At 35.8% G+C, this 24,111-nt stretch overlaps 1 protein-coding gene across 3 annotated transcripts in view; it reads right to left on the reverse strand.

Moving 5' to 3' along the window:
* Vps45 (vacuolar protein sorting 45) overlaps nucleotides 1-24,111 on the reverse strand; it is a 172,586-nt gene that overhangs the window by 7,765 nt on the left and 140,710 nt on the right. For 2 of the 3 annotated variants that reach the window (XR_016549286.1, XR_016549285.1), the window contains exons 14-15: nucleotides 4,626-4,719; nucleotides 1,645-1,679 (exon numbers count right to left, since the gene is read on the reverse strand). Coding sequence is in view for 1 of the 3 variants with exons in the window: in XM_090403157.1 (XP_090259283.1) it covers nucleotides 4,656-4,719 (64 nt within the window). In the remaining 2 variants the exon portion in view is untranslated. Of the gene's footprint in view, nucleotides 1-1,644; nucleotides 1,680-2,783; nucleotides 4,720-24,111 lie in introns of those variants that run through there. The other variant, XM_090403157.1, reaches the window with a different exon arrangement.

Below are 24,111 nucleotides of genomic sequence, written 5' to 3' on the forward strand. Positions count from 1 at the left end.
GAATGAGTGATAGTGTATATTGATACTAGTATATGTAATTTACCCTTAACTGAGAAAGGTCAAAAGAATTGAATGCGGCGTTCATTGTAGCAACGGAATTGCTAAGCCCTCATAATTCTTTAAATAAATGTGTGTAATCCAATTGTGTCTAACTGAATTATTGTGCTTAAGAGGGTGAAATATTTAAGCCAACTTAATTATTGATGGGAAAGCCTTTTTATCTTGTGTGTGTAGAGTCCTTTGTGGAGACATAGCTGTTTATCCCATATGTAAGAGTGAGGTTGTTATATTTTGAATTTTGCTTATCTTATAAACATTGTATCACCTTAGTATTGAATTGGAGTTTTTAGAATTTAATGTATTGTATTGTATTTATGAGTTTAATAAACTTTTGCTTATCAAATAATCAGTGTCTGAAATTGCCATTCAATGCACTGCTTGTAATAACGTACGAACCTAGGCACGGGTGAGGAAGGGAAGAAAAAGTTAAGTTACGAGATCAAGGTTACGACTGCATGATTATTTCACTTCTAGACTTATTTAGGAATTGCTTCTTGTTTTAAATTTCTTTATAAACTAAATGTTCTAAATGGTGCAGCTTTAAAAAAATAAATGTTTTAAGATACTAAGAGGAGCAAGAGCTTAGATTTCTAGTACAGAAGTGATGATACGCAGAGAAAAGGGATAAGATATATAAAGGAAAGGAAAGTATAAGGGAAATATATATTTAAACAAGAATGGGACACAACACTACCTAAAAGTATTCATAAACAATCATGTCTAGAGTGGGATTTGAATCTATAGTCTTTTAGCTGGAAAGAGAGTTTTTTTTTTTTTTGTCACTGTTCTGTCATTAACAATCTCATTTAATGGATGTTCAATGTAATTTCTCGAGATATCCAAGAATAATCTTTTTCTGGATAAGTGTTTTATAGGATTGATGCAGAGAAAATATTTCAGTACTTGGTTAAAGAAAGAAAAACAAAAAAGGCATCCTGAAAATTGAGTAAGAGTGTGATTAACAACGGTGTTTAAACTGAAATTGTTGGAGAGTGATGAACAAGTGGAATGGGTTGCCAGGGTCAATTGCGAGTGCTTTGTCTGCCAATGAATTCAAGGAGATATAGCAGATGTTAAAGGCATAGTTTGGATCTCCCACAATGAGTCCCTGGACTCCATGGAAGCACCCATGCAATAATGATAATAACAATAATAATATGAAAACTCTAAATAAATGAATATATATATATATAAGATAATAGTTTTCATACTGCCTGGAATAAAATTAATAAATCTAGGAAACAGGCAATATAAAATGCTGTCTATTTCCTAACAGATATTAGAGCTTTGGTAGACACTGCACATATACAGCAGTTCTAGTTTATACTAAAATTTTACCATCGTGTGTTTGGAAAGATATTTATCTCTAAATTATCAATAAAATCAGAATTATAAACTGCTTAATCTATTGATAAGGAATTATTAGAAAACATTTTTGCTTTATAATGAACAAAAAATGAGGTCAAATTTTTGATGCAATAATTTTTTTTATTATTATTATTTTAATGTCCTAAAATTCAATATAACATACTGCTATATTTTGTATTATATACACTTTGCAAATACAAATTCAAAAATGCTTACTCTTTAAATGCTTGTATCCAGCTTTCTTTTGGTGTCTGTAAATGGATATATATTGATATTATAAAGGAGGAAGCCATTAACATCATCCTTATATAGCATTCCAATTATTATACAGTTACTGAAGAGACTTATCTAAAATACAGAAATTTTGTGCATTTATCACTTTTTAAATTTATCTTGAAACTGCATTTCATTTGCTAATGTGAAATGAATCTTATTTTTATTATTATTACTATTATCCTAAGACCCCCATGGATTCAAAGACTCATCTAGAAGATCATTTTGTCATACACACAGCTCACCATATAATGCCTTAAACGCACTCAAATTCACTGCAGACACCACACTCTCAAGGCAAGACATTCCAATCATTCATAACTCTGCATGCAAAAAATCTGCTTCTCACTCCCTTGTTCACATCCTCCTTATACAGCTTCCAGGGATGACCTCTTGTTCTCCCCTGATTTCCTGTAAAACCTCTTCAACATTGATCCTATAACAACCCTTTACTAACTTGTAGGTCTCTATCATATCACCCCCCTCCTCCTCCTATCCATTAAACTGTAGATTGCATCTTCTCAACCTTTCCTCATATTCGACATTCTAGAGATCAGAAACCACCTTAGTCAGTCACCTCTGGACCCTTTTCAACATCTCTTCATCCTTTTGAAAACAGGTAACAAAATCTGTGCACAGTAGTCCATGTGTGGCCTAATCAGTGCCTTATATACAATGGACCAAGAATCTATTTACTTCTAGAAGTCAGTGTTCTCTGCATTATTCTGAGAATTAGTTGTGTTGTCCTCACAATTTTGGCAATATGTTCTCTAAATTTTAGATCCTTATCCACCATCACCACAAGATCTCTTATTTTCTCCATCTCCAACAAGGCAAATGAAATGGTTGCATTAATTGAATCTGTTCACCCAATAATTGTTGGAATAAGTGATGATACATGGTCTCTTCCTAGATGGAAGAATACAATGTATCATTTCTTACCAGTAGAACAGTATACACTGGTGCAGCATTTCCCAAACTTTTAGTACCAATGTATCTCTTCTAAAATTTTAGTATCATCATCTTACTTCCTCTTAGGCAAAGGCAATTTCAGAGAAGTTATATTTCATTCAAAACACAAATAATTATAAAGGTATTTATTTTTTAACATTTGTATTATAATAAGTTACAAAGATGTGAATTTTTTTTTTAATTATTAAATACATTTTAGTTATACAAATCCATACAGACAGCAGAAACAAAAATTGTGAAATTTAAATTTTCAACAATAAAAAAGTTTAATGAGACAAATGAAATGGTTACTGTTGGGTAGAAGTTAGTTTAGTGAAATCAGGTTCTATATTTCTTATTTTTAGACATAAATGGGAATCCCATTTATGTCTAAAAATCAAGAAGACAACTTGTGACACACACACATATGATTAAACATTCATAGATGCATGCATAGGTTATGAAATAATTACTGAGGACCATTATAATTTAAGATATGATTCCAAAATTTAGCAGGTTATGTAAAAAACATAACAAAATAATAAAGTTCTGACATTATGGTTTAAACTATTTGAATTTAAACTTTTAATGTGAACAGTTCAAACGATGTGGCAGAAATGTAATTGTGCTATCAACCAGGCATAGCCCTAATGGAGGTTAAGTCAACCCATGCCAAGAGACACATTTTGTGTAAAACTTCCTTTAGATTTTTCAGTTACTGAAAAATTCATTATAGGGTAAACCTACACTTGTCTGAGACAAAATGGCAGCAAAAATATACAAGTAAAAAAAAAATTGTCATAAAAAATTAAAAAAAGTGCCTCGTATCCCTTAAAGATCTTCTGTGTATTCCAAGGTACATGCATCACACTTTGGGAAATACTATACGGTCGGGTAAAATATAGCACCCTATTTTCATATTGCAAAATATAGCAGAAAATGATAAATATATATGTAAATTTTTAACTAAGATTTTTCATAAATTTATTTTAGCAGAGTAATTTGAATGGCAGTTTTATTTTTAGCTAATAGTTTGAATATATCATAAAATACATCAAGAACAATATTCTAAAAATAAATACAAAAAAAATTTTTACATTAGTTTTATTAACAGGATACACACAGTAACAAACACTGATGTAGTACAAGAAAGTTTTGATGTTTTTGTTTTTAAAAAAATTCTTTCCAATACTTTTTTTAAATGAAATAAAAAATTTACACCAACAGATTACTTAAGGAATTAATAGTATTACATAAGTTAGGTGATTTCCAAATATTTCTTTCCAGGGTGGTGCATCATTAAATTTCCTTGCTAAATTGATGTGATGCATGTATGTGGTGTGTGTGTGTGTGTGGTGTGTGCAATTATTATTACAAACACCTCCTGGAGTCAAGACGCATCAAGGAAGGCAATAGTAAGACGCAACTAACAGAGACAATATCTATCATACCTCATCTTAAAATTAACTATAAGTAATGTTCCCTTTGCTTTATTCCTCTCATCATATTGTCCCTCTGACTGCATTTTATACATGCCACTATGTGTATTAAAATTCATATTAATGTTACATTAGTCAAAGTAATTCAATATCATTCAATATTCAATATCTGAGACTGAATGGCAAGTTGTATATGTTCGATGTAAACTATTTACATTGAACATATACAATGTACAATGTAAACTATTTAAAATTTATGAAAGAAAATAAGGTCATCTGCAAAATAAAATGTAACAAGATATCAAAAAAATTTAACATATAAAAATAAAACTTCAAGGATACTTTGAGCATTCAGACTTCATAACATTATTATTCCATTTTCAATAAACTATACACAATTATACAATATAATCATCATATAATCAAAAGCTGTCAGCTTATAAAAACTAGCTGTGCTACACAAAATCATACTGGAATATTAAAATGTCAGAGAGCTCTTGAATTTTTGATCTGGTCTTGTTCTAGAGTACATACTTTCATAACTGATTATCTTTGAGTTCTTTTTCACCAACGGGAATGTGAAGAATGTGATAGGCCATATGTTGCAGATTTTACCTCTTCCAGGAAACTAAAAGGAAACAAATAAAACTCAGAAAATTTACATGTTGTCAAAATTAAAAGGACTAATTAAAATTCTTTCAGATAAAATAACATTATTTAAAAATTTTCAGCTGTTAAATTCTACAAACCTGCTACATCTTTCAAATGAGAAATGGTCTATAAAGGAAAACCAAACTACAATGAATTAAAAAAAATCAAAAGAATGAAAAAAGGTTAAAACTAAATTTCTCTTGTAAATCACATTTTCAATAACCTAGCACATACAGCAAAGTGTCTGAATGCGTCAGTGCAAGAATGAATGGTCATGAGTCATCATGCTTTAGTCATTTATAGTCAGTGTGCTATTACCCACCACATTACATTTCTCAGCATCATCATTCCAAGATACATACAGAAGGCTATGCAAAAAAAAAATCTACAAGGCAGCAAGCAAAATACAACTTAAAGCAGAGAGTACTGGTGATGACACAATAACACTGTACAAGTGTTTGCATGGTCCTGCTATTTTTAAAATCAACATCCACTGAAAGTGGCAAATATCTTGGATAGCCATCTGTTAGATATCAAGAAAGTCTGAATTATGTAATTCAGTGAGGAAAGATCAAGCATCCACGAAATATTTCAATTAGCAGGAATTTCTTATGACACATACTGTCATTTTAACATAAGATGTACGATAGCTGATGTAACTAAGGCTATGAGGAGCAGTATATTCATCAAATTCCCAATATTATTATTATTATTACATAACACCTCCAGGGAGTCCAAAGACTCATTGAGGGAGGGCACCTACTCCACAACTCTGTCTCCATCACTCAATCCACCAACTATGTTCATCATCTACACCAACGCCATCTACTGCTGACCACTACAACTAGTATTTTCACAGACAATCACAAATATCCATTCCCAAGGTAGGATTCAAATCCGCAGCCTTTTGGCTGGAGAGCGAATATGCTAACCATATGTATGTATGTATATTTATAGCATATGTAAATACTATGACAGTAGGTACTACACGCAAAGAGTTTACATTATTACTAACTTTCTATTGACAACTTTCTTCCTTATTGATCAATTATCTGTCAGAATTCCAACATCATATCTTATATTTTGTTCTTCTAACATGCATCAATCCATTCCCATCAATCTTGATTTTTTGCCACTCTGGCACAAACCTGCTGCTCTATAATCTTTCTTTTCTCAATCTATTTAAGAGATTAGCTCTGATTCATACATTGCTCAATGCTAACAATGTCAAGTAACTTTCTAATATCTTCCTTTTCAACATGATTCTGCCATTGGTGCTATTTTTTCACTCCCTTAATTTTTCTCAGAACTCTAGTGTCCATAGATACGAGATGAACTTTGATTAACTGTTTTATTTTTAACCCAGTATTTAACACTAAACACAAAGATAAAATTGCCTGCCATTTAGGAAGATTAAGTAGAGGAATGCAGGCAAACATCAAAAATGGGGAATTGGACAGTGAGATTTATTTGTGCTTATGGCCTCACAGAAGTTCTACTAAGGAAGAAGTGGTGGATTTTTTTTTTTTTTGGAGTCATCAGAAAAAAGCAGCTGATATCACAACAGAATAAGAAATGAATACCAAGTATGTATGTATATTTATAGCGTACATAAATATGTAAATACTATGACAGTACATACTACATGAAAAGAGTTTACATTATTACTAACTTTCTATTGACAACTTTCTTTCTTATTGATCAATTATCTGTCAGAACTCCAACATCATATATTATATTTTGTTCTAACATGCATCGATCCATTCCCATCAATCTTGTTTTTTGCCACCCTGGCACAAATATAATAATACTATGTGCTGCATTTTTCAATGGTGATCATTTCTTATTTCAAATCATCTATATAGGAGTATATAGGAGATTTGAAATAGGAAGTGATCACCATTTAGTTTTGAGAAGGATAAAACGGAATATCATATTAAAAAGAAAAGCATCTAAGAAAGTTTTAAAAAGAATCAAAATTGAGCACTTTCAGAGGCAAACTATAGACCCAAATATACAAATATTAAAAAAAAAAAAAAAAAAAAAAAAAAAAAAGACTATTACAACAAAAACCAGCCCATGGAGACAGTGGCAGATTTTGAAGAAAACAACTGATTCAGCAGAGTGAAGTTGTCTGCAAGGTTTTTAAAAAATCAGACCTCTAGGTTGGACTTAAGTTAAAGAGCCAGTGGAAAAGAAGAAAGTATACAAAAAGTTATGAAAAAGTAAGACAGTACTGGCTCTGAGAGAATACACAGAAAAATAGAAGAAAGAAAAGCAATGTGTAAAAGGAGTTAAACAAGTCATGGGAAGAGAAGATGGTAAATAAGAAAGGTGACAAAATATTCTAGAGGCTACTGAAAAGTTTTAGAAATGGATGAAAATGCTGTAAAAGGAATAAAAGATGATAATGGTCACATGAAGATTAAAGAATGATATTGTAGATGTCTGAAGTTTACTTTGAAAGATTGGTAAATGAAAGAAGTAATAGCAATGGTAGAAAATATTCAAGAGATACAATCAGGAGCACATATCAATACCGAAATGTGGAATGGAATCTGGCATAGATGATATTGGACCATATAGAGCTATAAGTTTTACAGTACTGCATGATTTGGAATACTTGGTCAAAGAGATGCATTTTGGATGACAGGAGTGATAGGAGATAAATTTCATCACCCTGCATGAGACCAATGGTCCACTTATTGGAGGCTTGAAGTGGCTTCAAAAAGTTCCATGTGTGGTCTTTAGAGCAGGGTTTCCAGACTATGTAAAAATTAAATTAAAATACAAATATATATATATATACTTCACCCTTGGCATTTTTTAGGTCTGGCTCCCACTGACGAGACTTCAATAAAGGTTCGAAACCGGTATGAGTAGTGACCATTACCTTAATGCATGACATCATACATCTCCACAAGGAAATGTGCTTTGCATTAGGGGGGAAATTCTAAGGAAAGTGATCAGAGCTTACTCCACCTTTACAACGAGTTGCCTTGTGTTGCACTATGTGCAGCCGCAAACTTGACTTGTCTGTTTGCTTACTTGGGAAAAAAGGATTAAAAACCTAGTTTATAAAATTGCTTGGTATCTTTAACATAATATATACCCATGGTAAAAAAACTTTCTACACATATATATATATATATATAAATTGATAAAGAAAGAAAAAATGATCTGTAGCCCACCCATGGTACAAATGTACTAAAGGTTTGCAAATAACCTTTTATAAATGGAAGCACAATAAAAAAAAAGAAGAAAAAAATGAGTAAAGATCTTTCATTTTCATAGTACTCATTGAGAAAATAAAACATGGAAAATGGAATAAAACAGTGAGAATTACAGCAGAATTTCCCTGCTGAATGTTACAGGTAAGATTTATGCTAGTACACTTGAGAGGCTAAGAAAAGTGTGAAAGGTAAACTTGCAAAAGAAAAAGCTGGGTTCAGGTAAAATAGAGGTTGATCAGGATCAGTCACTTTAAGACAAATAATTGAGAAATCATGGGAATTATTATTATTATATGACTCTCTCCATGGAGTTAGAAGACTTAAGTTTTGTACATCTGGAAAAGGCATATGATAAGTGCTGAGAGAATCTGTTCAGCATATTAAAATTATATAGCATACACAGAAGATTACATTGAATAATTCTAATTTCAAGCTAGCAGTTAAAACACTGAAGGGAGTACAAAAAAGATGGTTTAACAACATCTGCAATGTTATTCATCATCTTCAAAATAACCAGGATTCCTGAACTAAGTTGAATACAGTAAACCCTCGATTTTACGAACCTCAATTTATCGGACTTTGGATTTAATGGACAAAATTTCCGGTCTGTATGTCACGTGAAAATTAATACCCTGTTAATTTTAAAATGCTTTTAACCAAGATTTGCTTATAATTAAATTAACAGGTTATTTTTTTGTTATTAATTTCCTGTTATTTTTAACAAATTTGGTGAATAGGCCATCATATGTTGGAAAAGCACTGTAGTAATTTAGCCGACATAAATGAGTCACCACTCATAAAACATGTTCGGCGAATGATTAGCATGTGATCGCACTGCAGGTTCTTCTGTCGGGTGGCATGACTTTTTGCAGCAGTTTTAACATGTGCCAGCCAATGCATTCAGAAAATCTACTTTATCATATAACAGACATCCCCTCACCCGAATTATTTTATTTTTATTATTTGACACCTCCAGGGAGTCGAAGGACTCATCGAGGGAGGGCACCTGCTCTACAACTCCGTCTCCAGAGTTCAATCACCAACTGACCGCAACTACACCAAAAGCCATCTACCGCCAACCACCACCACCACCACTAGTATTTCCACAGATAATAATCACAAACATCCATGCCCACAGCGGGATTCGAACCCACAGTCTTTTGGCTGGAGAGTCAATATGCTATCCACTCGGCCAACCAGGCCGGCAATTAGTGTGTTATATCGAGGTTTTACTGTACTTCTGTAAGTATTCAATCAAAAAGAAGAAGAAGAAAATAGGCAAGTCCACTGAAAACTTGAGCTGAAGATTTCCACTTTAAAGCAGACAGTTCAGAGAAATTATTGGAATACAAAAAAAGATCAGTGTTTAAGTTTTGTAGATCTGGAAAATGCATGACAAGGTGCCAAGAGAAAGTCTGTTCAAAACTCTACAGTTATATCAAGCGATACATAGTCTATATTTGAGACGTAAGTCAGCAGTTAGAATTGAAGGAAAGATTGGCTCTCTAAACAAAACCAGCAAGTTGTGGTTGATGGAGCAGTGTCCTCCCCCCTCCCAAAAAAAGGAAGGTAACCAGTGACGTATCCTAGTGTTTGGTTCTTGGGCCCCCTATTGTTTAACTTGTTTGTAAATGATATATCATGCAGTTGACTGAGATCTTCAGTTGTTTGCTGATAATGCAAAGTTGGGGAGAATTATAAGTAGAACTCTATCTATTCTATTCCTTCAGCCATACAGCTGGTGAAGGTAGCTACATACTAAAGAAATGACTATGAGCAAGGTGGTTTCCCGTTGCCTTCCTTGCCATGCTATATCCTATGACTATATCCTGTGTGTTCATGGGGCTGGTTTGCCTGCTTGATGGATGAAAAACCCCAGATAAAATGGTGGTAAAAACCCTGCTGTCCACGCCCAAGACCGACTAACTTGGCTATGGCTGAGGAAGATCCTTAAGTTCCTCACATTACTCCTACTGATGTTAATTCCCTTCAAGAGGATTTGAATAGACTTTTTTGCTTGGACAAAAGAGTGGGGATAAGACTGTGTACTACATTGATGGTACTGTACTGCAGGACATGAATGAGATTCGAGATCTGGTCGACAGCGGGCATATTGCAAGTGTTGTAAAGACTGAACATTGTATTGCTGCTATGATAAGAAATACAATACCATATAAGGATAAGATGGTGGTTGTGCCACTGTATAAAGCTCTGACCAGACCACACTTGTACTACTGTGCTCAGATTTCATCACCTATTTTTCATCGTGAATTGAAAAACATTGGAGAGTGTTCAGAGACAAATGAATAAGACAATATCAGTGATATGGAATGTTTGCTATGGAGAGAGGCTGAAGGAATATGGAATGCAGAGTTTGGTGGATAGGAGGAAAAAGAAGTGATATGACAGGGATATTTGAGTTAGTGAGGACTTTTATTATTTTTATTATTATTATATGGGCACCTCCATTGAGTCCAAAGACTCATTGCGAGAGACCCAATCTATCCACACAATTTATCATACATCTTCTTGAACTCATTAACAGAAAAAGGACTCACAATTGACTGTGGCAACCCATTCTCCACTCTCCAAGCAAAAATCTAGCCCTCACACCCCTTTATTCAACTTCCAGGAATGACCCCTTGTTCTGATCGCTCTAGCAAATGCTGAAACATTTCCCCTGCATCTATCCTATAAAATCCTTTAAGCAACCTAAATGACATTGCTTAAAGGATTTTATCATATCCCCTCTTTTTCTCCTATCAACCAACTTATGCAATCCACACACCTTCAATCTATCCTCATAGGGCACATTCCACAGGTCACTTACATCTGAATCCTCTCCACTGCTTCCACATCCCCAAGAAACCCAGGGAACCAGACTTGAGCACAGTAATCGAGATGTAGGTGTATCAAGGCCTTATAAAGAGGAATGACAACATCTTATCGCTACTTGTGCTACCTTAGCTTTAACTCTCTGTTCTCTAAACTTTAACTCATCTGTTTCCTGGAGTACAGTACCATCAATATGATAAACAGTTTGTAATCTATTTATCCTAAAGTACATAACTTTACATTTTTCGACATTAAACTGACAACCATTAAGCCCATACTGACAGCATATTTAAATTATCCTGCAAGCTCTCTACATCACCTTAACTATTACTCTACTTTCCTTTCAGGTTATTTCCTAAATTATTTATGTACAAATTAAACAGCAATGGTCCCAACACTGAACCTTGCAGCACACCACTAATCACCTGCTTTCACCTCGATTCTGTCCCTCCATACACCACAAGAAGATATCTGTCCAGCAGCCACCTTCTTATCCACTTAACCAGTGTCATATCCATCCCCATTTGTTCTAATTTGTGTAACAGTATTACATGTGGTATTCTGTCAAATGCCTTTGCAAAATCCAGCAAAATCATTGTGTAGCCATTTCCTTTATCCAACTTAGTTGTTACTCTATTATAAAAAGTTAGTAAATTACTAAGGCATGCCCGACACTTCACAAAGCCATGTTGACCCTCATAACAGTATCATATTTTTATCTACCCATTCTTGAATTCTCTTTTTTACTAATTTTTCTAATACTTTTACCACCACGCCTGAGATACTGATTGGTCTATAATTTGCTACTGTAGTCTTAGAACCTCCCTTATGCAAAGGAATAATTTTGCCTTTTTTCCACTCCCTGGGAACTCTCCCAGAGCTGAGACTTAAATTAAACAGCTCAGTCAAAGGCATTGTCAGTTCTCTTGCACATTCTCACAAAACCTTAGCTGATATCCCATATTCTGCAATATCGTAAGGAACCTCCAATTCCTCCACCGCTGTTCCCATATTAGTGTCTATCGCATACGTTAAAGCAGTAACCTTGCTAGGAATATATATATGCTTGCAAAGTGATCACTCAGTAACTCAACTATTTCATCCGCTTCCATCTCCTTGTGACCATCATCACTCATTAAGGTTAATCTTCCATAGTCAATCTTCCTCTTACTTGCCACATAATGAAAGAATTCTTTGGGATTTCCTTTGACCTGCTTGGCTAAATTCTTCTCATAAATCTGATTTTGCCTTCCTTGCTATGCTGGCCACCTTTTTCTTGCCTGAGCCTTGTACTGAGTTTGCTGGTCATCACCTCTCTCTTTATATACCTTCCACAGCATTTCTCTATATCTCATGTACTACTAACAACCTTACCCTGCAGAGTTTTATGCCATGGTACAGATTTAAGCTTCTTCCTAAGCATGTCATAATCACAGGCCTTGTAGTTCTACAAATATCCCTTCTTGATAGAATATTCCTTCTGTTTTACAATCTCCCAAGTCAAAACTGCATGGTCACTTTCACCAATTGGAGGCAATGTTGTCAACTTGGTTATGGATAGCTCTTCTGATCCATTAATCTCCCACCCCCTAGTCCCCTCCATCACATGCTGCCATAAGTAATTATCTCTCAGCAGGCGTATAAATTCTATTTCCTTTCTGCAACATGATTTTTCTTCCTTCCAGTCTATATCTCCATAGTTGAAGTCCCCCATAATAATTACTCGACCTGTACTCATTGTACTAATTTGGCGATGTATGTCTTCCATATCATCGGTGGAATTCCCTGGCCTATAGCAACAACCAACTGTTTATTTTGTCTTAATAGTCTTAATTTCACACCAGATTACTCCAAATGAACAGCCACCACTCTCTTGCCTGTCTCCTATTCTTTTTGGTTGCAGTTCATCTGCTATCATCAACAGTACTCCATCCACCCATCCTATCTTCTCTATCTTCCCTGAAAATACTAAACACTTCACATTCAAACCCTGTAACTATATCATCTACTGTTAGCCAAGTCTCACTAATGCCTATAACGTTTGGTGAGGTTGCACTAATCGATGAAAAAAACTCATCCCACTTGTTCCTGATACTTCTGGCATTAATATATAGAAACAGCAAAATCCCTTTATTTCCCCACCTACATTTACTTTCTGAATTAATTAACCTATTCAATATTTTTGTTTGAGAGACTAGATTCCTCATTTATTCTCACACTCACTCACTTCATGGTTGTCTTCACATAAACTCACTTGCTTCCACCCTAATTGCTTAAATTTCCCTGAATTTCACATGTTCGGCGAGCATGCTGACGTGCATGCTCGGCAAACAAAGCTCTCTCCTGACATCTAACACCAAAACCATTCAGATACAGACCATCCACATTGTACAAGTAATTTCCATCAAACAGAGACCAAATCCACAAATTCTACATCATTCCTTTTGCACAATCTACGTATAGACTCATTGACTATCAATGTCCTCCTCCTCCTCAGTTTGCCTCTATCTCATAGCATGGTAGGAGACTCATCTTCACCTTTTTGTTCTTCAGTTCTGCCTCTTCTGACAACTCCTTTACATCCTCCCTTATAGAATACATCTTGCCTCTCAAATCATTAGTACCCATCAAGACTATCATTTCCTTTGAATTACTTTTTGGAATTCACATGGCATGGCTAATATCGTGAATTTTTGCACCTGGGAAGCATGATTTTGTCATACTTTTGTTAAGTATCCCCTGATTATTAAGTCTTCATACATTATTATTGTTGTTTGTTTGGTCTTTATTATTTTTTCGGATCACCTGCTTCTTTCTTTTTTCAGCCCTGCTTAACTTTTGCTGCTTCTGCAGTTTTTCAATTTCACACTTTGTCCTATGAAGGATAACATTTAAATATGCTAATTCTTTATCGAAATCCATTTCGTTCTCTTCTATTTCCATGGCTGCACATTCGACATTATTAACATCATTTCCCATCTTATCGTCAGTATTTTTGTACTCTCATCACCTAACAGACTCTCATTTTTAAAACACTTAATGGATATTCTCTCTCCAGTTTCAACTTCTTTCCACATATGCTTTAATTTTCTCGACACATACATGGGTGGTCTAAAAAGTTCTCGACCTCAACCATAGATGGCAAGACTATCGGCACGATTTTTTTTTTCTAAGTTGGTACATCTGTCATAAGCATCCATGTAAAATTGGAAGTCATTCTATCAAGTAGTTTGTTTTATACAGCTGTCTGTATCCCTAAATAGATAAAATTGAGTATCGTGTGGTTAGAAAATTCTTTGTAAAAGAAGGTCTAATGCCAAAAGAAATTCATTCGAAGTTCATAAAAGTTTCTAGGCACTCTTCTCCATTTAAGAAATGGGCTGCCAAGTTTAGACATGGCCATACCAGCCTTGAAGATTATCCATGTGAAGGACTTCCAAAAAGTGTAACAACACCAGAAATCATTGATCAAGTGCACAATATAGTATTGGATGATTGGTGAGTCAAAGTGCATGATACTGCTGAGACTATAGGCGTTTCAAAGAAACATGTAGGATATATTTTGCATGAAGAATTGCAAATGAAAAAAGCTTTGCGCAAGATAGGCGCCACACTTGCTCACAAGCAGATCAAAACCGCACGCGAATGAAAATCTCTGAACAGTGCTTGGAGTGTTTTAACAAGAATAAAACTGATTTTGTATGTCAATTTATTACTATGGATGAGACTTGGTTTCACTATTACACACCAGAATCCAAACAGCAGTCAAAACAGTGGAAAGAAGCCGGTTGTTCAGCGCCAAAGAAGACAAAGTCAGTTCCATCACAGCAGGAAAGGTCATGGCATTGGTGTTTTGGGATGCTAAAGGCATTTTGTTTATTAATTATCTTAAAATGGGTAAAACAATAACCGGGGAACATTATTCTGATCTTCTAACCAGACTAGACCCAGTTTTCAGAAGTAAAAAAAATCATCTTGCATCAGGACAATGCATCTTCCCACAAAGGTTAAAGGAAATGGGAAAATTAAGGGATCTGCACTATGAATTGTTGGAACATCCACCCTATTCCATAGATTTGGCTCCCTCTGATTTCTATCTGTTCCCAAAACCAAGACTCTTTCTCGCTGGTCAGTGTTTTTCTTCGAATCAAGAGGTGATTGCAGCTGTAGAGGGGTAATTTGCAGATCTTACTGAGAACCACTACAAGGATGGGTTAATGGCACTAGAGCATTACTGGAATAAATGTATTAGTCTTAAGAGAGAGATTATGTTGAAAAATAAAAATAATTTTGAAATTATAAATTCATTTTTTCATTGTTAGGCCGAGAATTTTCCAACCATCCTTGTATATGGAATAAGAGAGATATTATCAAAACGCTGAAGTAGCTGTATACAAAACAATATGAGATATGAGAACTGGATCAGAAATAAAACAGTCTATCAATATGAGTCTTCAGAGAAAAAAATAACAGAATGTGAACAGATGGTATCAGCAGCAGAATCATATTAAAAACGAAGATATTAGAAAGGAACTTGTTAGTATTTAGTAATATGAGCAATGCTATCCTCAGATGGTATAGTTGCTTAATGAGAATAAAAGAGGAAAGGTTAGCCAAAGAGGTATTTCATGCATGGAAAAAGACCTACAGTAAGATCAAAATTTTGGTAGATTGATGCATAAGTGATGAAATAAGCGTAGAGATCACAGATTTGAAAATGATGAGAAAAATTATATCAGTCAACATATGGTCAGCTGCAATATCATCAGCACAGGTAAAAATACCAAGAGGGAGACCAAGATCTATTTGGATGCATGCAGTTAGAAGCACTTTAGAAGACCAAAATATCAAATCTGACAATAGCAGACCCCTGACAAAGAGACTCGTTTGAAGCAAAATTGATAGGAAGTTAGTAATAATGTAAACTTTTCATGTAATAATATTATAGCATTCTGTACACTCACTGATGGTATCTATGAGTTATTTCATGATGACGATGTTATAGAAGAAATAGAAGTGATTTTCAATTTTTAGAACATGGAAAAAAAAAAGTTAAGAAAGAAATGTAGATAGAACTTCACTTTTCTTCAATTAGAGAAAACAAAACATAAATTCAGGTGTGCAAGAGCATGATTATTTAGAAATATCAGAGAACATATAAAATTTAGCTTAGTGATTTTAGTAATGAATGAAACAAATCTTTTTTTGATACATCAACTGAAAATGCTCAAGAAACTTGATATGGTTGAAATTCACTGATGTACAAGTGCACTGCTTAGCATATTACAAATCAATTTGATCATTTATACACCTTAAGAAAGTTTGTTGTTCTTATATTCATGGTGTATAAAAGTATACTGATGTCAAACATTTTCAATAATGGAAAATATTAATTCTAAAATGACATTCAAAGTATTTGTAGACAAACATTTATACAATTTTAAATGTTATAAATCCACAGAAAGCAAATTGACTTCATATTATAATTGAAACAATAGTTGTTTTTCAGGAAAATTTTCATATTATATATATAAAACTGTATATAATTTGTTTTTATTAGTAAGAGAACATATTACTTTTTTTAATTTTTAAATTGGATTTGATCAGTTTTTCTTTTAATTTTAAATAAATCTTTTTTTTTTTTTTCTGAAGAAAGAGCAAGAATAAGTAATGGTTTGGTTGTTTAACTATTAACAAAGAAGAATAAAATATTCACTTTTAAGCACGGCTATTCACTGAGCTGAACATGTTAATGAAACCCTAAAAATGACTTAACTCATAGCAAAGGTGAAGTTCCATATGCTATCATGTCCCACAACTGCAGTTTCAGTACAAATACTGCTTTGCAGGATTTACACTAAGAAACTATAGTGAAGTATTCCTTTAATAAAACATCAAGCTGAAGCTCTCTGTGACCCTTTCTTCAAAATAAAGATTCTGATTTCCAAACACATGAACAACACTGTTCCATGTTACTTACTGCTATTCCAGATTTCTACATGGATTCTGAAAAGAACCAAAAAATTCAAAACAAGGCTGTTAGGTCAGTGAAACTATAAAAATGTATAAATAAAAGATAGAAATATGATGCTTCAGAACTATCTTTTAAGTAGAGCCAGCTTGGTTGGCTGAGCATGGGCATAGGAACACCACCATTGGACCCTCGAACACATGGAAAAAGGTCTCCTGGATTAATGAGTCGAGGTACACGTTGGTACATGCCGATGGCAGGGTACGAGTGCGTCGGCAAGCACATGAAGCGATGGATCTCTTGTGCCAGCAGGGTACAGTTCAGGCCAGTGGTATCCTCATATGGAGACTTTACGTGGGATGAAATGGGACCCTTGGTACATCTACCATCGTCCCTCACCAGCGAACGATACAGGGATCTGCTGTCAGATCATGTGCACCCATTTCTGCACCTACAGTACCCTGCAGGAGACCTATACCTACAGCAAGACAATGCACCGGCCCACCACTCCTGAATTGTGGGTGAGTGGGTGGATGAACACTCCACGCACGTGAGGATGCTTGGTTGGCCCCCGAGATTCCCTGACCTCAATCCTATCGAACACATCTGGGATGCTGTTGAGAGAGATATATGTGTGTCCTGGACCCTGCTCCGACCAATCTCCATGCATTGTGGGAGGCTGTGCAGCAGGGTCATGGATCAGTTTGGCTCCCCAACGCTTCCGATGCCTTGTGGAGTCCATGCCACGGTGCATCGCAGCCATCATCAAGGGAAAAGGGGGGTGCTACCTGCTACTAGGCAGGTATCTCTAATTCAACTGCTCATGAGTGCATATACATAAATATATATATATATATATATAATTGATCATAATAGAGAAAAAAATCCTTAACCCACCCACATACAAAATATACTATAGGTTTGCATATAACCTTCTGTGGGTGGAAGCAATATAAAAAAGTCAAGCAATTGCTAAAAAAGATTCATTTCTTAGCAAAACTGCAATTTATCAGCTTTGTTAGAAAATATATTTTCTTTTTCTTTCATAATTATATTGTAATTTTTCATCAAAAAGCAAAATTAGTTTTTACTTTTTTTTTTATCATTCAATAAATCTTTCACCAAAACTAAATTCTAGCTATTGTTCACCAATGTAGACATTTAAGTGCATCCCATTGGAAGAATAGGAGCCAATAATTTAAAAAAAAGACTACCTAGGATATTATAATTCTTGTAGATAAACTTATGCGTTGTATAAGTTTACATAACTGTTAATTTTTAGGGAAAGACAACGTATACTATTATATTAATTAAAAAACTTTAATTAATACTTCCTATATGTAAGTGAGGTTGTAAGGATGTAAGTGAAGCTATTAGAGTGCAAAAGCAGAGGGTGAAAGAAATTATAGTAGTGGCAGGAACAAATGATTTAAAAGGTGAAAAATTTGCTATGAGAGAGGACCTGAAAGAATTACTAGAGGTAGCAAAAGAAAAAAGTGAGAGAGTTAAGATAGTGAGTCTGTTGCCACGGTATGACAGAGAAGAGTTGAGAAGGAGGACCATAATTGCAAATGACTTTATGCGCAGGTTATGCATGAAAAGTAGTGTGGAGTTTGTGGACGTGAGTTTGATGGGCGAAAGGACTTATACAAGATGGATGGTTTGCATCTGAATGGATTTGGTGTGTGGAAACTGGAAAAAGTGTTGCTGAATGATGTGAAAGTGGATGTGCAGAATCAGGGAAACTAGAGCTATTAGATGGGGGGAAGTGGATATGCAGGCATCAGTGAGGCAGTTGAGTGTAAGAATGTGTATAATATGCCTGAGCTTGTAGGAAGGACAACAAATAAGAATGGGATAGTTAGTATAAGGCATCAAGATAGGAGTGGGACTAGGAGGCTTTTGCACTTCATGCATACTAATACCAATAGTATTAGGAACAAGAAGGAAGAATTTTTGGCCTTGGTTAGCTCTTCCTGGCCTCAGGTTATTGGCATTAGTGAGACATGGCTGACAGAATATGATATAGTAAGTGGGATAGAATGTGAAGGGTATAGTGTGTTCAGGAGGGACAGAGAGAAAAGAATGAGGGGGTTCATCAGCTATCATCAGTGTTACTGATGATAGCTGATGAACTGCAGCCAAGGAGAATTGAAGTTGAACTACAGGATAGTGAAGAGAGCACATATGAGGCTATTTGGTGTGAGATTGAGACTAGTGGAACAAAATATACAGTTGGGTGCTACTATAGACCAGGTGATGGAATAGATGGTGAAGATAGTATGCGTAGACAAATAAATGCAATGAGTGGAAGGAGGAGAGGACACATGGGAGGAAGGAATTGGATTTTATGCAGTTATTAAGGGACCTGAGACAGCATGTAATGGATATACTAGGGGTTCGAGAGTGCTTGACCTAGTAATTCCATCTAAGAATTTGATTGTAATGAATATGACCACTTTGCCACCAACTGGCAAGAGTGATCATAAGGTCTCTTGAACTGGGAGGAGGCTAAATGTGTGGAATTTTCAATTAAGAAAGAATACATGTGGAATTACCGGGATGGTAAGTATGACAAGCTTAGGAGATTGCTTGGTTCAGTGCCATGGCATGTAAAACTGCAAGGGCTGGAGGTCGATAGTGCATGGGAAGCAGTAAAGGAGTTTGAAGGAGGTAATGGCTGACTGTATACCTAGAGTCCGGATAGTAAATAAAGTTGGAGTTAAATGGATGAATAACACCATTAAGCTTGAGCTGCAAAAAAAGAAACAACTGTGGTGGGAATTTAAGGAGAAAGGTGACCTGCAGACCCATGAACAGTATAAAGCAGAGGCCAGAAGGGTAACGAGCATGGTAAGAAAATCAAAAGCGGATTATGAAAGGAAATTAGCCATGAAAGCTAAAGAGAATCCCAAACAGTTTTTTTCAATATGCTGCAAGTAAAATAAAAAAACGTATACGGCAAAATGATTTTAAGGAATGCCGATGGTAGGGAGGTAACTGAATCAGTTGATATAGTGGAATTACTGAGCGAGCACTTTGCAGGAGTATATCATCCAGGTGGTGATATTGTAAGAATGAAGGAACCAATAACTTATACGGGAATTGAGGTGAACGAAATGGAGGTGAATAGTATATTACAAAACCTTAATGTGAATACATCTATGGGGTGGGATGGTATACCAGCTCAGGTCTTACATGAAGTGGCTAAAGAATTGTCAGTGTCCTTGACCATTTTGGCCTCTTCACGTAAGACCTGAGCTGGTATTATATTTAATTTGAGTCTCGGGTCTGGGTTAGTCCCGAGGGGGTGCAAAGAGGGGAAACTAGTTCCACTGAATAAAGGAGGTTCCAAGACTGTTGTTGCAAATTACCGACCGATCAGCATATCAGGAGTAATTGTCAAGGTTTTGGAGAAAGTAGTCAAGAGAAAAATACAGGAATGGATAGATGAAAATGGAATACTGTATGGGGGGAAGCATGGTTTTGTAAAGGCTAGATCATGCCTCAGTAACTTCCTCATGTTTTATAACACAGTGACGGCCGAACTGGATAAGGGTAATGGGTTTACAGTGATACTGCTGGACTTTGCTAAGGACTTTGACAGGATACCACATGGAATTCTAATCAGTAAACTGCAGCATATGGAGATGGATATAGGGTTGGTGAGATGGATAGGAGGGTGGTTGATGGAGAGATATCAGAGAGTAGTTTATTCAGGAGTAGAGTCCAAAAGACGGCCTGTGACTAGTGGTGTGCCGCAGGGTTTTTGGACCACTACTATTTAATTGGTTCGTTAATGATAAAGGAAAGGATCTGAGAGGAGCTGTTCATTTGTTTGCTGATGATGCAAAGTTGGGTAGAGCAAAAGTGAATGCACATGATGTCAAAATTTTGCAGGATGATTTGGATAGATTGGAGGACTGGGATAAGGAGAATGAATGTCAATTTAATGTGGCAAAGTGTAAGATTATGTATTTTGGGGTGAAAAGATTAGCAGCAGTATACCACATTGGTGGAACTGTACTCCAGGAGATTGACGAGACCAGGAATTTGGGAGTTGTTGGATAGGGAGTTGAAGTTTAGGGGCCACATTGCAAAAGTGGCTAAATCAGCTCATCAAATCACTTGGTTACTGAAGAATACTTTGATGAGAGAGACAAGCAAGTTATTGTGACTCTGTATCGAGCCTTAATAAGACCCCATCTTGACTACTGTGCCCAGATCTGAGTGCCTGGGTTTCTTCTTGATGGGGAGGAGGTGGAGAGAATCCAGAGGTTAGTGACCAAGATGATAGTAGGTCTATGGAATGAACATTATGAGAACAGGTTGAAGATTTGTGGGTTGCAGAAATTGGTTGATAGGCAGAAAAGGGTGATATGATTGAGACATTCAAATTACTGAAGGGTTTCTATAAGATTAATTCAGAGAATATTTTTCAAAACAGGACTGGTGGTAGGAGGACTAGGGGCCATCCATGGAAACTGGGCAAGAGTGTTAGAACTAGTTTTTTTACTTGGAGTGGTGAATGAGTGGAATAAGCTGCCAGAGTCTGTTGTGGGTGCCATGACTGTGAATGAGTTCAAGGCAAAGCATGATAGATACTGTGTGGATATTGAATAGTTGTTCTTGACATTTAGGGCCTCCCTCGATGAGTCCAAGAACTCCTTGGAGTTGTCCGTAATAATAATAATATATTTCAGTAATGTTACATTACCATCTTCAAGGAACAAAATAATAATGATATGTGTACGTGGGCACTAACACTGAACAAATATGGCTGAAGACAATAACTGAAATCGGTCCTGGAATCCTAAAAGGTGCCACCTAGTGGGTTAAATTGGGTAGTAATCTTGGCTGTTGGGCTGATGTTCTAAGAATGCAAGCTTCCCATTTTTGGGGCAGTCTCATGCATCCAAATTTGTTGGGGGAGATTTTAGAGCTGAGGCTGATTCTAGGAATAATCTCTGATATTTAAACTTGGTGCAGTGTAGTAAGGTGGCTTTCTTCCAGAGTATTTTATAGTGAGTGTCCAAAGTATGGTCAGCAAGTCCTGAGTGACTGTATTGGTGGAAATGGATATAATCCTTATGTTCAGATATCCTGATATTAGCTGTCCTGCCTGTTTGGCCGTAGTAAGAGAGTTTGCAATTACAAGGGACCTGGTATACTCCAGGTAGGTCTAGGAGAAGTGGCTGGTCCTTGGGGGGAGTGGATAAGAGATGCCAATTTTTTTATATGGTTTGTAACAAGTTGTTAAGTCATATTTTTTTTTAGGAGTTTTGTTAACTTTTCAGAAGTACCCTGAATATAAGGAATGGTGATAGATTTAGAGTAGTCCCTGTTATGGAGAGGGGGGGGGAGGTTTGAGGTTAATTGGTTTTAATATTTTTGGGATTTTATGGGGTTGTAGCAATTGGCTACAAAGGTGTTAAGGATATGTTTAAGTTCAGCAGTAAGGGCATTGTTATCTGAACTGATTAATTTTGCCCTGTTATATAGGGTTTTTAGAATCCCATATTGTTGGGAGGGGGGAGTGTGATTGGTGGTGAATGTATCTACCTGAATGTGTTGGTTTTCTGTAAACAGAGAAAGCCAGGGATCCATCAGGCTGGTGTGTAATCAGAAATGGTGTGTCTAGGAAAGGGAGATTGTTATTGTTTTCTTTTTCCAAGATAAACTGGATCCTGGGGTGTTGATTATTCAAGTGTGATAAGAAGTTGTGGAAAGTCATGTCCGAGCCATGCAGCCAAATAGCGAACACATCATCTACATAGCATAGCCAAAGAGTAGGTTTAAGTGGAGCCGAGTTTAAGGCTTTTTCTTCAAAGGTCTCCATAAAGAAGTTGGCCAGAGGTGGAGAGAGTGGAGAACCCATGGCTGTTCATAGAATTTTCCCTGCCAAACGAAATAGCCTGAGTTCATGGTGAACTGAAATAGGGCTGAGATATCGGGAGGAAATTTGGCTTGGATGAGGTCCAAAGTATCTTTGAGTGAGACAATGGTGAATAAGGAGGAGACATCGAAACTGACTATGATGTCAATGTGTTGAGAGGGTTTTCTATACCGGCTTTAAAGTGGGCTGAATTTTTTATGTGTGAAGGTATTGCCAGTATATTGTGTGAGTACTTTGGCTAAATGTTCGGCTAATTTTTATGTGGGGGATTCAATTCCCCCATATACAAATTAGCTAAACACTTGATCAATGATTTCTGGTGTTGTTACATATTTTGGATGTCCTTCACGTGGATCATCTTCAAGGCTGGTACGGCCATGTTTAAACTCGGCAGCCCATTTCTTAATTGTCGAAAACGAAGGAGAAGAGTGCCCATAAACTTTTATGAACTTCGAATGAATTTCTTTTGGCATTAAACTTTCTTTTACAAATAATTTTCTAACCACACGATACTCAATTTTAATCATTTCAAGGGATATAGACAACACTTTTGCTTCAGACAGCTGTATAAAACAAACTACTTGATAGAATGACTTGCAATTTCACATAGAAGCTTATGACAGATGTACCAACTTATAAAAAAAAATCGTGCCGATAGTGTTGCCATCTATGGTTGAGGTCGAGAACTTTTTAGACCACCCATGTATGTGTCGAGAAAATTAAAGGATATGTGAAAGGAAGTTGAAACTGGAGAGAGAATACGTATTAAGTGTTTTAAAAATGAGCATCTATTAGGTAACGAGAACACAACAAATACCGACGATGAGATGGGAAATGATGTTAATAATGTCGAACGTGCGGCCATGGAAACAGATGAGAACGAAATGGATATCAATAAAGAATTAACATGCTTAAATGTTATTCTTCATAGGACATAGTGAAATTGAAAAACTGCAGAAGCAGCAAGAGTTAAGCAGGGCAGAAAAAAGAAAGAAGCAGGTGATCCAAAAAAATAATAAAGACCAAACAAACAAGTCAAGGAGAAAATTATGTATGGAGATTTAATAATCAGGGGATACTTAACGAAAGTATGAGAAAATCGTGCTTCCCAGGTGCAAAAATTCACGATATTAGCCATGCCATCTGGATGCAAAAAGGTAAGTCAAAAGAAATGATTGTCTTAATGGGTACCAATGATTTGAGAGGCAAGAAGTATTCTATGAGGGAGGATGTAAAGAAGTTGTCAGAGGAGGCAAAACTGAAGAGTAAGAAGGTGAAGATAAGTCTCCTACCATGCTACGATAGAGGCAAACTGAGAAGGAGGAAGGGGAGGACATTGATAGCCAATGAGTCTATTCATAGATTGTGCAAAAGGAATGATGTAGAATTTTTGGATTTGGTCTCAATCCTCCCCCCCCCCCATAACAGGGACTA

This window comes from Typopeltis vanoorti, chromosome 13, assembly GCF_054136105.1.
Source record: "Typopeltis vanoorti isolate ZY-2024b chromosome 13, IOZ_Tvanoo_1.0, whole genome shotgun sequence".
Classification (NCBI taxonomy): domain Eukaryota; kingdom Metazoa; phylum Arthropoda; class Arachnida; order Uropygi; family Thelyphonidae; genus Typopeltis; species Typopeltis vanoorti.